Raw genomic sequence first — 16,163 nt, forward strand, 5'->3', positions numbered from 1 at the left:
ACAGATTTTCTTCTTTTTGCCATTATGTACGTAGAACTTATTTGTCTGATGCATTTGTTTATGAAGGATATATAAAATGTATTTAGCAGCATATTTACTCGCTACAGTAGTTTTTTTTTAAACTTTTTTAGAAAAGACAGTTGAAGATCACGGAAATACTTCAATATTGTCGGGTTGAAGCAGGCAGTCTGGAGCCCCCTTGTGGCTGACTGCGGTATGACTGCTGGTTGATTGCACGAGTCTGCGCTCCTGATTGCTTCACGTCTGATGTAACTTTTTGCTTTCCTTACTTCCACCATGCATCGGTTCCTTGATGATTTTTACGAAACGCCTAGAAAGACATTGAAGGGAAAAAAGAATAAAAAAAATTAAAAATATATTAGAATATCGTGCGCACCAGACAGTATGAGATGGTGTGTGGCGCGCACGGGAAACCTTTTTATTTTATTCTTTTTTAATTCAATGTCCCTATATATAAGGGCTCAGTAGATTTTCAAAACTAATAATAAAACCAATTTGAAATTCTAATTTAATCTTTTTTACATGAACACATTAAAGTTCAGACATCTCTCCAAAAAATCTCATCATCCTCTCATGTATACGGAGTTAAGGACATCTTAGAGTGGCTTTCAAAATATTCACACGCCACAAACTGTCCTTTAATGTTTGCTATAGACCGACACAGCAGCACATAATGGTGATAGGAAAATGATGCATCAGTTCCAAAACTTTTTTGACAAAAATCTGGAAATAGGAAATGCATTTACATTCCGCCTCTCATACTCTGTTAACCCTAAATGAAATCGAGTGCAGCATCCTGTCGACTTGACTTTCTTATCTTCCGCCGCCTGACTGGTGGTGTTGAAGATGGAGGTTTACAGGCTGATAGGATCTCTGATCAGTTCACAAGTCTCTTTATTCTGCGTCATGTCCTCTAGCGTCCCTCAGTACGTAACTTTAATACTTGAAAGTATTAGAGTTGTTTAAAAATATGTTTCCATTAGTGACGAGTCAAATTAAATTCCTTTGGGCTCCACAATTTTTCAGAATCACAGTCAAAGCTACTCTGACACCCCATCAATAAATACCTTCATACTCCCACATATGGCCAACAGTAGAAATTTACATTTATAAAATTTTAATTTAATTTAAGTTTAAATAAAAGACAGACACAAATGGCCTTCCTAAATGTCCAGTAACAAGGGGCTCCTACAAAAATAAAACTGTTTATCTGGCTTAGAAATCTATATCCTGTTAAAATAGTCATTATATTTTATCTGGAGACAAAATAATCAAAATAATATTCTGCATGTGTACATGATGTGTGTACACATGGACCAGGTTCTTATTATCACAACTGCTCCAAATGGGCCAGTTATGGCTGAAGGTATTGTTATAAAATTTATCTCATCATTCTGAAGATCAGGGCTGCACACAACCCAGCAATAAACTCAGATGAATGTTCATTTGAATACTCCAAACGCAAAAAATATGAGCAACCCTGACCGTCCTCTTCATGAGACTGTCTTGAGAAAACAGAACTTCTTCACTCAGAGGTTTCTTCAGAATCGCTGTAATACAACAGGTCGTTCCTGCCAGCAGCCATTAGCAGCATCTACAATAAGTCTTTGAAGTATCTCAATTAATAAGTCACAACATTTCATTTCACTTTGGGATTATTAAAGTATTTTTGAAGTTGAATCCTTTCAATATTACCATCTCCATGTAGGCAAAGAACGTCAACAAAACAGATTCTCTTAGTAATTTTCTCAAACTAAATTAACATTTTCCAATTACCACATCACTATTAATATGGCCAACTCTTTCTCTGTCTTGGCTCTGTCTCTGCTGACACTCAGGGCCGGCCCAAGGCATAGCAAACTTAGCAGCCGCTTAGTTATGCAAAACTTCTCTTAAACTGATTTGAAGGCTACAAATCAGCCCAGTACTGATCCACATTCTCAGGTGACAAAGACTAATTTTAGCTATTGTTATTATGCCTAAGAGAAATTAATTTAACCAGAGAATGTCATGAATGTTCTTGACATTCTTTGAATATCAAGGATTAAATATTTAACGTCTAATTTGTTTATGTCCCCACTGTACTCCTTCTCTACTGTCTGTGTTTTATCTTGATCCTGTGTGCGTCTTGATTGAAACAGTTATAGAGAAAAGAAGCATTAGTGCTGCTGAACCGGTCTTAACCCCCTTCAAAATAAGAGCATGATTATAAACGTCTAACTGCTCGTTGTAAGGATGTAGTTCACAGTTCAAAACCAAAACTTCTCCACAAATGTCAAACTTTATTCAACTGAAAGTTTACAAATTGGCCAAGTCAATCAGCGCTTCAGGATTTACCTGGGAAAAAATATTTAGGAGAAGCTAAGAGCACTAAATGTTTTCAAAGTTTGCACAATCGCTAAAGCGCCAAGCGAAAAACAAATTAGCTCCACTATTAGTGGATTAGAGGAAGAGTGCCCATCACTGCATGTGGACAAAACGTCGCCGCTGGAGCCGAATACAAATGCAAGCCACAATCGTCGATCTTATTTATGTTTGAAAGTCATGTATTGTTTTCCACTTCGCCATTAAAGACAACTTCACGTTAAGCCACTTAAAAAAAACTTTTGCAATGGTGGCAAAACGTTTTGTTGTGTTCATGCTGCAGTGACACTATAGCTTACATCCACTTCCAACATGATTCATTCTGTAATTTCTCCACCATAGATGTGATGCAGTCTGGTCTGAAATAACATTATCATTTATTAAAGAATCCAAAGAAAGTAAGAAAACCACAGTAAAGGTACAGTTTTCCAGCTATAGAGAAACATTGTACACAAAGTAAGAAGAGATAAAATATTTCATAATGAAGGAAATCTAACTTCCAGTATAGTGTTACAGCTGTCTTTATTTACATGCCGCTTAATTTTACATTTAACCTTCCTCACTACGCAACACACAGTTGTCCAGCCAAGCACAGGATGCCACCTATTGTGCAAAACTGGTGTAAGTTGTCCCAGAGCTCCCTCTAGAGGACGTGCAAGTCAAGAGACAGAGGCTGGAGGAAAAGGAGAAGAACAAACTAATTAAGAAAGTACTACTTCATTAATATACCCGCCCTGCCTCCGACTGATGCACTTTTGCTACAGCTGGATCAACTTTACTGCGTAAGGAAAGAGAGATTTGGGCGTGTCGGTCCTCGCGCATCACTGGTGGTTGATTCGGAGCCGCGGCTTTATGCGGCGTCGCTCCCTAGCTGTCCTCGGACTGGAGCATCTTCTCGATCTCCTGGTCCCACTGGTCGTCCTTGTTGTCTGACTCGGTCACCACCTCGTACTCCTGAAGCTCTTGCTGCAGCTCTTTTTCCCAGTCCGCTGCCTCATCTGGACGGGAAGCAATGATCAGAACAGTTTGGGATTTACAGCGAAACCGGTTTCATTCGGCGTAAAAAAACAAACAAACCAACAAAAAAAAAAATCGACAACAAAGGAGCGCTGAAGGGGCTGACCGTCTAGAGACGGGGCGCTGTCCTTCTTGTCCAGCACCAGCTGCTCCATCTCTTTCCTCAGGTCCTCGTGGTTGATCGCCGTTGAGTCGAAAGCGTCGCTCACGAACTCCGAGACTCCGGGACTTGTTGAAATCTCTTCCTCCTCCTCGTGGGGTGCCTGAGGTTTGAGTATGCAGGCAGGTTAAAGTTAAGTGGCTGGTTTTCTTCTTTTTTAAGCATGACATAAAAAAAAAAACATTACTCAGGGTCATGTTTTGTTTTTTTTACCTTCTGCATGTCGCTGATGGAAACCGGTGGAGTTTTTGGTCTAACGTCTGCAAAGAACCAATATCATGTTTCAGTTTCCAGTTCATGAACTTTAAAGTCATCTGCCTATGAGGGTCAGGGAGCATGGCTGCTGTAGACTGTCGTTAACAGGCAAGTTTAGCGATATTTTAAAATGCTGCTTTTAACGCTACTAGGATTCCAAATCATTTTAACAAGACACAGGTTGGTTTTTTTTCTCACATAAAGTCAAAACTTATCTACATTAAATGTTAAGCAGATCTCAGTCCAATGGTTTCCAATATTTCAAGTACAATTAAAATATAAACCAGAGCTGATCGATATCAAAAATAAATCTAATTTTGATGATTGTGGCAACACTGGTCAACAGCCAAAAAATTGTCAGTGGTTTTCCAACTGCTTTAGGGTCATTCTGGTGAGCTGAGTCCAAAAATCACACTGGTTTTGCTCAAACATGAGCATCAAAATGCACGACTTGTTCTCACATCTGGATCGGTTTCCTGAGAATCTGATCAATGAGTGACGAGCAGGAGGAGAGACTCCATCAGGACAGGAAAGAGACGGAGAATTTTACACAACGAAGACGTAATGTTCAATTTACATGTACTTACCCTTATCAGGGTTTATTATTCAATTTATAGAAATCTTCAAGTTTGTAACATTGAATGGGTACACTCTGTTAGAAAACATTCTTTCTTTTCCTAAAGCGTTTTTTGGATGAGCAAAATTAACGGAAATGAACGGATAATGTCACAAAAATGTCATCAATTTAGTCAGAAGATCAAATTCCTCTAAATCAAATTGGGATAAAAACTTGACCTGATTGAGAAAAATGGATGTGATTTTTGGATTCAGCGGGGCAAAAATAGTCCTAATGCAACTGAAAAAACGTGGACAACTTCCAAAAAATCTTTTTTTTTTCTAATCCATTGTAATGATATGATCTTTATTAGCCCACATTTTTATAAAGAATTTCAATGTATGGCACTTGAAACATAACATTCAACCAAATATTGCATATAAGGAGCCTCATGCGATTGCAAAACTGCACATATGGATTCTGTGATGACTACAAATAAATACATTGTGCATTATTATTATTATTATTTGAAATATAAAAACTAAACTTTAAGATGAATCCGTGCCAGATGTTTCAGCAGTGATCAGGTTGGTGATACGCAAGTTGCAAAAACCCACAAACTAAAGAAATCTATAGACAGACACATTCGGGAACATTTTTCCAGACTTTCCACCCTTATCCAGACCTGGAAAATACTTTTTTTAAAGAATTTTCCAGACCGCCTTGTAACTCTGTGGCTGATTCGGCAAATTTTTAATAGCCACAAAAAACACAGGTAGGAAACTAAAGCAGGACCTTTTAAGACGATGTCGTCAGGTGAAACACTGTCCCCGCCCTCCCCGCCGTTCTGCTGCTGCTGCTGCTGCTGCTGGTGGGCTGCCAGCGCCGTGAGCTGAGCCGACTGCTTGATCAGAGACACCCTGTAGAAGTAATTCCTCCAAAACACGTCCTCCTTCACCCTGTAAGAACACAAGCCCATCACAGTATTTGCACATCTGAACATACTGTGACAATCAAGGAGCAAATCATTAGTGGCTCCGCGACAATCGGGGCTTGACACGAAGGCGTGACGCCTGCAGGACTGCTGGGGATAAGGTGTTTAAAATGTGAAGAGATTCTGGTCTTTTCAGCCTCTCTGCCGTTTTGCATCTTTGTAGTTTCGGTTGGAGCCTTCGACAAAAACAATGTTTTAATGAATAATATCAGGAAAGTGATTGTTTTGACTTGATCAGTAGTCATAACCCATCAGATGATTGTCACTGCCAGTCAAAGCAATCGCAACACGTCAAAGTAAAATTAAACTATTTAAAAAGATAAACAACTTCAATATCAACGTATTTTCAGGTGTATCTTATAATCCTTTGATTCCAACTGTGCCTCTTCAACTTCTTCTCACATCAGAGAAACAATCAGGCTTCCCTACCAACCAAATGTATACAATAAACAAAAGAGCATAATTACATCACACAACTTTAACTATTTTGACCTGGTTGACCAGTTTGTGACTTCTGTTCCTTCCATAGCAGGTTAAAGGTAAAGGTCCGAAATCGGGACCCGAAAGAAGAGGAGACAGAGTGGCCTGCCCCTGATTGGTCCTTACAGGTTTGAACTTTCGCACAGGAAGCTGAAGGAGCCCTTACTGTTTAGGAACCAAGTCGAAGCGCATGCGGTTGAGAAGCTGGTCTTCCTCCAGCATGACAGCCGCCAGAGGGTACATGTGCTCCATGTCGAAGTGGAACTGGACACCAGCCGGAGGGTCCCGCAGGAAGTTCCGCTTGTCCTGGAACCAGACGATCCGGAGGTCAAAGGTCAGCGCGTAATGGACTGATAGACCCACCATGTCCCGCGGCATTAGGAATCACGCATGCTGACACGTTTGTTTGCAAGTGGTGTACAATGCTACACCGCTAACAAACTTGTTAACTTGTTTAATATTTAAGCGAATATTGCAAATATTGTGTTTGTCAGCTGATGTTACTTTTAGAATAGTTAAAATGATATGGCACACTCTGCATTTCAAAGTCCAAGTATTTTTTAGTCGTTGTCGTTTTCTACTCCTGTAGGATTAAGATCAACAGCTCTAATAACATTGGTACACTGTAAGCCAATTACAAATAACGCTAATGACAGCACTTTTTTTTGTTTTTTTGCACACAGAGTAGAATTTGCTTACAGCGGACAGAGCCAGGATCTGCTGCTGGATGGTCTCCTCCTCGTTGTAGCCCACCCAGGGAGGCACTGCTGCTTCTACACAAACATTAGCCAACAGAGACACTCAGTCAGTCACAGTATTATCAGTACAATACCAAGTGATACTGGCCATTAATGTATTTCTACATTACATAGGTTAAAAACTAGACATTTTACCAACACATTAAAAAATGTCTGAAGAGATATCTGAGAACAATTGTTGATGTTTCTACACATCCCAGCTCCATGTGCTCCATCCCAGTGCCACACCGCACTCTTCAGATTTGTATTAGAAGAACATTTTGAAATCCCTGCGCGTTATTTTCTTTCCGTTTTAAAAAACCGTAAACTTTGCGTAGCTCCTTATAATAAAATCAGATAGACTGGAGAAGATGGAATAGTGCTCTGCATGTGTCTGCAGGGCTTCGCTGTAGGTTTGCTGCCATAAACCCTGAGGTCTTTCTTTCACCTGACTTTTTGGCCTTCTTCTCTTGGACAAACTTCTCTTGCTCCTTATGGAAATCTCCCAGAATAGTCTGAAAAAAAAAACAAAAAACACACACAGAGACAAACAAGTTTACAATACAATCAGCAGAACACCAATCAACTGGCCTATCTGTCTTAACAGAACAAATGATAAGTCAAACACAGCCCTTGAAATAAAACAAATTCAACCATCTTTGAAGAAACGTTTCCTAAAAGTCCCATAAGCCAGAAGAGCAAAGTGCCTTATCTATGATGCCATCGATCTTCCCTTCTTCCACCGTCTTCTTGATGGTCTGAGCGGTTCCCACCACAGACTCTGACAACTTCTTGGTGGCACTGGAGGCGAAACTGAAGATGAACTCTTCAATTGGTGGAAGCAGAACAGAGAACAGAAGGGTTACACAAGGTGTTAGCAGACTGATACGTTTTTTTCCTAAAACACTCAGAAGTGTACATCCACTCTTTATGGGCAACACAGGTTGTCAATATTAGCTTTTTAATGTTTTATTTGAACTGTCCTTTCTGTGTTGCTGTGGTCTTTTGGCTGTGTGAACCATTCCACTCTTGGTTTTTAACCAGAGGATCCTATGCCTCCATGTCACTATCCTTCCCTTTCTCCTGCGCTGGTCCTTTAAATAAGTTTGATTGGGATAATTATTTTAATGCTTCGGCACTCCATGGCTTTTAACTCTCCATCATTCCATTCCCTGGCCGTTTCCACAAGAATACGGTTCCAGCTTGTTTGTTTCAGCTCAACTATGACTGGTAGAAAAAGGCCCCCAAACTCAAAAGATAAATCAGTGATAATCAATAACATATTTCCTTTTTTTTCAAATAACAGTTTTACAAACTGAACATAACATTTTAGCTCCAAAAGGTTGTTACCTGAAAACCTGGCATGTATACGATCAACTGAAAGGTGGTGCAATAGCATTAAGATTTGTTTGCTCATGCAGCCGTCTTCAAACTGGTCTGCCTGTTCCCAGTGACACTGGTGTTCCACCAGTTTCCTGTTTATGGTTAGTTGTTCATAAATTCCTACAGGTCTTTCTATCAGATCCCGACAGAATGATTTTGAAGAATTGTTTACCTGGTATTGGTTAATGGATCACCCTGGACTTGGCAGTCCTTCTTCAGAATAACCCCAAACTACTTTTACAGTTTTTATAAACCTACAATTTACCAGAGATATGTTTAGATTTGAGAAAATCCTCAAGAGATTAAAATGTGAGGGACTAAAACGGTTGAAATTGCACGTTAATCGTCCCACCTTGGGAAAATAGATTTTAGTCCAAAATAAACAAATAAACAAAACATCCATCTTTCATGACCATTAGGAGTGGATCAAACAAACCTCTGACCGGAGCTAGGTATGATCATTCAGAAGAAAATAGTAACATCTGCCCCTCACCACCGAGTCCTTTGTTGTGATCAGAGGTGTCTTCTTTCGTCTCCGTTGCCCCATCATCCTGCTCAGCTGCTTGCTGTTTGTTTACCTCGTTTTGGGCTTCAACCACCTTCTCTTCCTGCTGCACACTGAGGCTTTCCTTCTCCTCTGACGTCTTCTCCAAACCCAGCCACGTCCCGAACCCTTTGAACATGCTGGTCCGAGGGAGAAAACGAGATGATAAAAGAAAAACGACAAACGGAAACTGACTGCGAACTCACACAAATGTAAAAAATGTTTTTAATGCAACCAGGAACTAGAAGCTTCTTCGTCTCTACGTTTTTTTGGGGGTGCTCGCTCGATGCTGCCACTCAGTGGCCACAAGGCTGTAATACGTTTGTTGACTCCCCTAATTATTATTATTATTATTATTATTATTATTATTATTATTATTATTATTATTATTATTATTATATAAAATAAAATCAAACATTACTCTATACATGGAGGTACAGAAATAGCTAGTCATCAGGGAAGTAAGTACCAACCAGAAGACATGGACAACATTTTATTTATTAGTCCTTTAATAAGGTAACTGCTTCCCTAATTTCCTTGTTAATGGTAAGAACAAGAATCTTGTCACTGGCTGCCAGGACAATGCCAAGTACAAATGCTGGTGTTGCCGCTGTACAGCTTTCCTTCACTACTTGTAATTACATGCAATTGGCTGACATACAGTTTCAAAAAATCTCAAGTGAAGTCCTTTTAATTATTTTATAATTTTTAATTATTAGAATTATAATTATAATTTTAATTATTATAATTTTAATTACATATATATATATATATATATATATATATATATATATATATATATATATATATATATATATATATATATATATAATATTATTATAATATATAATAACAATAATAATAAAGTAGTGTGAACTTTACAACAAGCATAAAGCACAATTAAAAGAAATAAAAGGTTAATTTACCTTAGTATAAATATATATATATGGCGGTATCCAACGAATAATTTAAAATATTCTCTAATGTTGTTCTTAGAGAACGTGCCATTCTTTCTACAGCCAGAAGGGGGCGGTAATTAGCAGAAAGCACGTAGACGTCAGCACAGCGCGAGCAAGTTGAATGTAGTCTCGGCCATAGACATGAATACAGGCTCGACTGCTTGATGACAGGAAGAATACGGTTAGTTTCGTTCTCGTTTCACTTGTTTAAGTTGAAGTTTGTGTAAATTGAGTCAAAATACAGCGTAATGCAGTTTATATATTCCTCCTTGTGTCTGCTAAAATCAAGTGAAAGTGCGGACACGGGAATTTACTAGGTTTACTTGCAAGAAAACAAGGTTGCAACCAGACGTCCGGTAAATACCCGGTCATTTTAAAGACAGAACTCTCAAACGGAACTTCCACGTACTCATGCAAAATACAAAAATGAAAAAAATGATTAGTTTAAACGTGTTTTTCCGATCGGCCTGATAGATTCAATGTTTCATAGAGACCATAATTGTGTTTTATCGAGTCACTCAATATTGATTTGATTTGGAAAGACAAACGTGGCCCAGTAATAAACATGCAACACACATGTTCTTGAAGTTAATGAATTCTCCTTTTTCCGAGGCAGGCTGTTTGAAAGTGCGGCTAAAAATGAAGATCCTGATGGTGTTTGATTTTGACCACACTGTGGTGGACGAGAACTGTGACATCTGGGTCATCAAGTATGTATTAAAAGTTTATTACATGTCACAGGGTCCAAAAAACTGGGTATTTTATAAGCATTCTAAGTGTTAGTTTATTAACTGGTGATCTTTATTTTTCCTGCTTTAAGGTGTCTTCCGCAGCAGACTCTCCCAGAGTCTGTGGAGAGCACATACAGGAGGGGCCAGTGGACTGAGTACATGGGCAGAGTGATGGCCTACATAGGTTAGAACCTATTACATTGTTTTTCTGATGTTTCAGTTTGTCCTCCATTGTGCTCAGTGAGTCCTCCACAGAGGTGGTTCAACAAACTCTGAGTCTATCCATGAGCTCTACTTTAACAGTTAACTTACCCATTTCGGGGCGCGTTCACCAGCATGATTAAGAGCAATAAGACCCTCCTCCTGGCTCTGATTGGTTGGTTTTGGTTGGGAGCGGTGCATTTCTTCAGACAGCAGCTCAGGTGGGAGGTGGAGGAGATTGATCTTTTCACAGATTACCTGTCTCATAACAAACTGTAATGACACGGTGACAGTTTTAACAAAGAACATTTTTTTATAAAAGTTACATACTGCGGTTTTAAGGCCCAAAGAATATGTAGAGGGTCAGCAATACCCTAAGTAATGGAATTCAGCTTTGGCCCTAGCTTTCTTTCTATAACTCAGGATTAATTTACGGAGTTTTTATGTAATCTGCACCCCGGTTTTCCATTCTGATAATCTCTTTATTTTTTTTACCCCTCCAGGGGGTCTTTTTGTGGGCTCTAGTGTCCCTTATATGATAGTAGGCTGACAGGAAACGGGGAAGGAGAGGGGGGAAGACATGCGGCAAATGTCGTCGGGTCCGGGAGTCGAACCCGCGACGGCCGCGTCGAGGCCTCAAGGCCTCCAAATACGGGTCGCGCTAACCGCTACGCCACCACGGCACGCCCCCATTCTGATCATTTCTGTCTTTGGTTCTAACAGGAGACCAGGGGGTCGCCCCCGACCGGGTCCGCAGCGTCATGGAGACCATCCCCTTCACACCCGGCATGCTGGAGTTGCTCACATTCATATCCGAGAATAAAAGTACGGTGGACTGCATCGTCGTCTCCGATGCCAACACCATGTTCATCGACTGGGTCCTGCAGGGGGCGGGACTCCGGGTAGCTGTGGACCAGGTGTATTCCAACCCGGCCAGCATCAGCGAGTCCGGCTACATGGAGCTGCGACCCCACCACTCGCACCAGTGCGCCAAGTGCCCCGTGAACATGTGCAAGAAGAAAGTCCTGGAGACGTACCTTTCCGGGAAGGCAGACGGCGGCGAGGTGTACGGGCGGGTGTTTTACGTGGGGGATGGCGGGAACGACCTCTGCCCCTCGTTCTGTCTGAGTGGGCGTGACGCTGTGATGCCCAGGAAGGGCTACACCCTGGATAAGATGCTGACCCGACTAAGCGATCAGGAAGGCAACGACTCCATTTCAGCTAAGGTTATTCCATGGAGCAGCGGCGCCGACATCCTGCAGGAACTGAAAGACAGTCTGCAGTCTCAATGATCCACATCCTCACCACACACAGTCAAATGATTTTATTATGGCTCTTGTGTTTTTAATTGGAACTGAAGAATTTGTAGGGATAAAGTGATTTTATTATAATAACAACTCAGGCTGTCGCAGCAAACAATCAATTAATTGCATGATCAATTAAAGCGAGCTTGATCATTTCCATTCTGATGATTAATATCTTTCCATTTCATAATCCATTTTATCGATGATTTTTTAAAATGTTTTATTTGCTCTTTGTTTATTGTTTTTGGTTGTTAAGTTTAATTTTGGATATTTAAGATGTCTTCCAGTCCCAGTGTGAAGTATTTAGTGCAGAATGAAAGTTTATTAGTCTTTGAGAGGGCAAACTTGCATTATTATGGGATTACCAATATATTAGTTGAAAATGGCCTCAAAACGACAATATTATTGTTTATTGCAATAACCTCTAGGCCAATTTATCATCCAGAACATTTTGTTAACAACTACGTCATTTAAAAGAAAAAAGATTTGATAGCTACGTTATGCCTTTATGAATATTTAAGAATATAACAAAAGTAAATTTATCTTGACCAGACGAGAGCACGAAAGAATAACAAATAATAATAAAAACTACTTTTTAGTTATCAGTGTGCGTTTTAAATGACATCCCTTCTCACCCCTTCTCAGGGTTTCCTGTGTAGCTTCAAAAACGTAATGGTTAGCATTAAGAATCAGGAAAAAAAAAAACCCCGACATTTTTGTGCCACACGCTTTACCTTAGTATAAATGTTCTAATATTCTGAAACTCAATATTCAAATCATTGTGTTTCCATCTGATTACAGGTGGCTAAACATGACCATGTGTTGGCCTCATGGAAATATTTGCATTTGTGGATTTGTAACATATTTGTGAGTTAAATGAATTTGTCTTGTGATTTATATGTTAGTTATTTGAAATTTTGGAAAATGTCAAGAAAGGCTGACTGTAGTTGTTTTGGTTTGAGAGGAGCTCTGAAAAATGTGGTTTGTGCAGTCTCCATGGATACATTGATTAAATAACAACACAATTTTATTCTTATAAAAAAAATATTTAAAAACAATCAATTTCTGCCTGTTAATCTCACAAAGTCACAAAATTATTCAGTGTATTGTAAACAGTGTTTTGCTCCATTGCAGTTTAGTGATGTATCATTTTCAGAAGTCAACTGAATGTTAACAGTGAATGTTAAAATTCATTAGGAAAATAATGATCTCAGTTTGAGTTAGTCCAGTTGTTATTACTTTTTTTTTAATTGCAGGAGATTAAACTGCTTGTGTTTTAGCATTTATTTCTGGTTGAGAAAATTTGCTTTGTTTTGTTTTGTTTGGAAACAATCATCAGTGCCTGATCTAGTTTTCGGAAAATACCTCAAAAACACATTTCATCTCCTTGGATACGTTGCCTGTAATCAAACATTAATACTTGAAGAATATATATATATATATATATATATATATATATATATATATATATATATATATACACTGTATACACTAATGGCAATACAAAGTAAAAAAAGAAAAAAGTATCGACTTAATTATAAAACTAATCAATTAAATGGATAAAATTATGCAACAGATTCAACTTAAATAGACCGATATAGATATATATATATATATATATATATATATATATATATATATATATATATATATATATATATATATATACGGTATATATATACTGAAAATAACTTCTCATATTTCTCCAGTTACTAAATATTTTAGTTTCTATTTAAATCCATTATAGTTTATTTTTATTTTTCTAAGAAATAGGAGACTTGAATAATTAGTTATTTACACAATGCTGTCTTGGTCAGTTGCATATTTGGATCTGTTGTATTACAGCGATTCTGAAGAAACCTCTGAGTGAAGAAGTTCTGTTTTCTCAAGACAGTCTCATGAAGAGGACGGTCAGGGTTGCTCATATTTTTTGCGTTTGGAGTATTCAAATGAACATTCATCTGAGTTTATTGCTGGGTTGTGTGCAGCCCTGATCTTCAGAATGATGAGATAAATTTTATAACAATACCTTCAGCCATAACTGGCCCATTTGGAGCAGTTGTGATAATAAGAACCTGGTCCATGTGTACACACATCATGTACACATGCAGAATATTATTTTGATTATTTTGTCTCCAGACAAAATATAATGACTATTTTAACAGGATATAGATTTCTAAGCCAGATAAACAGTTTTATTTTTGTAAAATAATAAAACTCTTACTGGAAATTTAGGAAGGCCATTTGTGTCTGCCTTTTATTTAGATCCCCAATCTGTAAACTATGAATTTTATAGATGTAAATTTCTACTGTTGGCCATATGTGGGAGTATGAAGGTATTTATTGATGGGGCGTCAGAGTAGCTTTGACTGTGATTCTGAAAAATTGTGGAGCCCAAAGGAATTTAATTTGACTCGTCACTAATGGAAACATATTTTTAAACAACTCTAATACTTTCAAGTATTAAAGTTATGTAAGCAACAATTTAAGTTTAGTAGTACTGAATGGATCATATATCTTATTTTGCATATTAATAAAGATAAAACGTTCCTGTTCAGCAGCATCAGATTTGTGGGCTGTTATAGAAAAGTAAATTATTTGTTGTAGCTTTTTTATTTTATTCACACTATTGGTTCAATCTAAGCTTAAAGGTGTTTTATTAACTATTAAAAACTCCTCAACGCAGCCTGTAGCTCTTCAATTTATGTTTCCAGATGTTTAAGAGTTTATGAATACGGACGAATTAGTCGAAATTTAAAAAATAAAATAAAATGAAAAGCTTTCGACTTTTGGAGGTTTTTTTCCAGCAAATTTGGACTTTTCAAACTCAGAAATTTTCAAGTTGTTTTTTTTTTTTATCTAGAAAATTTCTGGGACGAATTTCCAAAACGTCAGATTTTTCTAGCAAAAGTACAACTTTTCAAACTCAGAAATTAAAACGTTTTTTTTGGTCCCAGAAAACTTATGAGATTAATCTCAACATTTCAGAGTGTTGTTTTTTTTTTGTTGCCAGAAATGTACTCCTCCTTTTCCTTGTTTCTACCTCCGATGACCCTAATACAGCGTAATGATAACAGGTGAAAACAGACTTCACTCCTGGGATAAAAAGTTTGCCTGCTGGTTCCCACCCTGCCTGTGTTAGCTTTATCTGCCCTCCAGGCCTTTGCAAACACTACAGCTCATTTACTCCAGAACACACTGTGAAGGTACAAACTTTAAGTGCAAATACGAAAATTCACTGTAGTGGAAACAGTGCTGAAATATTAATAAAAAAAAATGTCATGGTCGGTTTTCTCTTACTAACATCACCTGAGGTGATATTAATAATTTCCCCAAATGTATGCAGTTTGTGTTGCAGCATCAGTTATTTAAAAAAAAAAAACAAGCTGATCTAGCAGGAAAATTCTGCTAAATGATTTAACGGCACAAGTAATGTAAACTGAAGACTTATATTACTATAAACATCCATTTGTTTTGGACTAAGATAAATCAAGAAGCAGTCCTTAATTTTTTCAACTAACATTCTCATTAATCCACTGCAAAGAGACAAAACAGCCTCCATGCTGCCATCGGATGCCAAATTAAACCTAACTTTTAATCGCATGTAATATGAAATCTTTGCAATGCGGCAGGTTTAAATTTAAATATGTAATGTAATTTCTGCTGTAGATTTGTATGAACTTCTTGCAAGTATTTGTCTATCCATCTGTTTATTGTGTGTGGGGAAAAATAAGCATTTGATTTTCACACTTACAAAGAATAGAGTCTGGAGCTTTTTACAGAACGACAGTGGCAGCGTTTCCATCGCAACTTTGTCAAATATTCCGCTAATGTTGTAAAAAAAGAACATAATTTCTCGATGTTTTCATTAAATAAGAAACACAATTAAAATCCCACGCGTATAAATCTGTTCGCGCGCCAACATGCGGCGTCACCATCCTACTTCCTGTTTTCTTCTTCCTGGTTTGTGCAACTAGCTACAACCGGTTGTTGAACATATGAAGTGTGTGATACAAGAAAAAAGATGTTTTTTTTAGCCTTACCCTAATTTACAGCATATGTCCCTAAAATACCTTTAACACTAGGTTTAAATGAAAATCATCAGTAAATAAAATAAAAGTATATATATATGAAAAAATAGAAGGCAATCGTTTAAAACTGCAGAAGCAAAACAATTACAAGATTTTTATATTTGTACAATTCTGATAAGCACTAAGCGAATATTTAAGATACGGTCTTCCAAAACTGAGGTGACTACAATAAAAATGACAAAGCTCTCCATTGTTTGCAAGAGGAAAAACTGAAAACTTCAAAAACCAGTGGTGTATCAAATACTTATTTCCCCCACTGTATCTGTACATATGACACACTTTTCTTTCTTTCTGATTTCTATTAATAACCACTGCAGATTTGCATGTGCTTACAGCATTTAAAAATAAGTAGGTGGGGTCACTTCC

The 16,163-nt window shown here is 37.9% G+C and overlaps 2 protein-coding genes across 2 annotated transcripts; one reads left to right on the forward strand and one right to left on the reverse strand.

Annotated features, from left to right (window-relative positions):
* Positions 1 to 2,743: 2,743 nt before the first annotated feature.
* syap1 (synapse associated protein 1) lies at positions 2,744 to 8,770 on the reverse strand. The gene is made up of 9 exons (XM_028015447.1): positions 8,461 to 8,770; positions 7,292 to 7,410; positions 7,033 to 7,099; positions 6,547 to 6,620; positions 6,014 to 6,153; positions 5,169 to 5,332; positions 3,776 to 3,822; positions 3,509 to 3,665; positions 2,744 to 3,383 (listed from the first exon to the last, which is right to left on the reverse strand). Exons 1-9 carry the CDS (start codon positions 8,648 to 8,650, stop codon positions 3,253 to 3,255), a joined length of 1,089 nt encoding a protein of 362 aa, XP_027871248.1. The 5' UTR covers positions 8,651 to 8,770; the 3' UTR covers positions 2,744 to 3,252.
* Positions 8,771 to 9,544: 774 nt separating this feature from the next.
* On the forward strand, positions 9,545 to 12,992 carry phospho2 (phosphatase, orphan 2). The gene is made up of 4 exons (XM_028016112.1): positions 9,545 to 9,651; positions 10,087 to 10,180; positions 10,291 to 10,385; positions 11,126 to 12,992. Exons 2-4 carry the CDS (start codon positions 10,110 to 10,112, stop codon positions 11,692 to 11,694), a joined length of 735 nt encoding a protein of 244 aa, XP_027871913.1. The 5' UTR covers positions 9,545 to 9,651; positions 10,087 to 10,109; the 3' UTR covers positions 11,695 to 12,992.
* Positions 12,993 to 16,163: the final 3,171 nt, after the last annotated feature.

Source organism: Xiphophorus couchianus, chromosome 4, assembly GCF_001444195.1.
Source record: "Xiphophorus couchianus chromosome 4, X_couchianus-1.0, whole genome shotgun sequence".
Classification (NCBI taxonomy): Eukaryota; Metazoa; Chordata; class Actinopteri; order Cyprinodontiformes; family Poeciliidae; genus Xiphophorus; species Xiphophorus couchianus.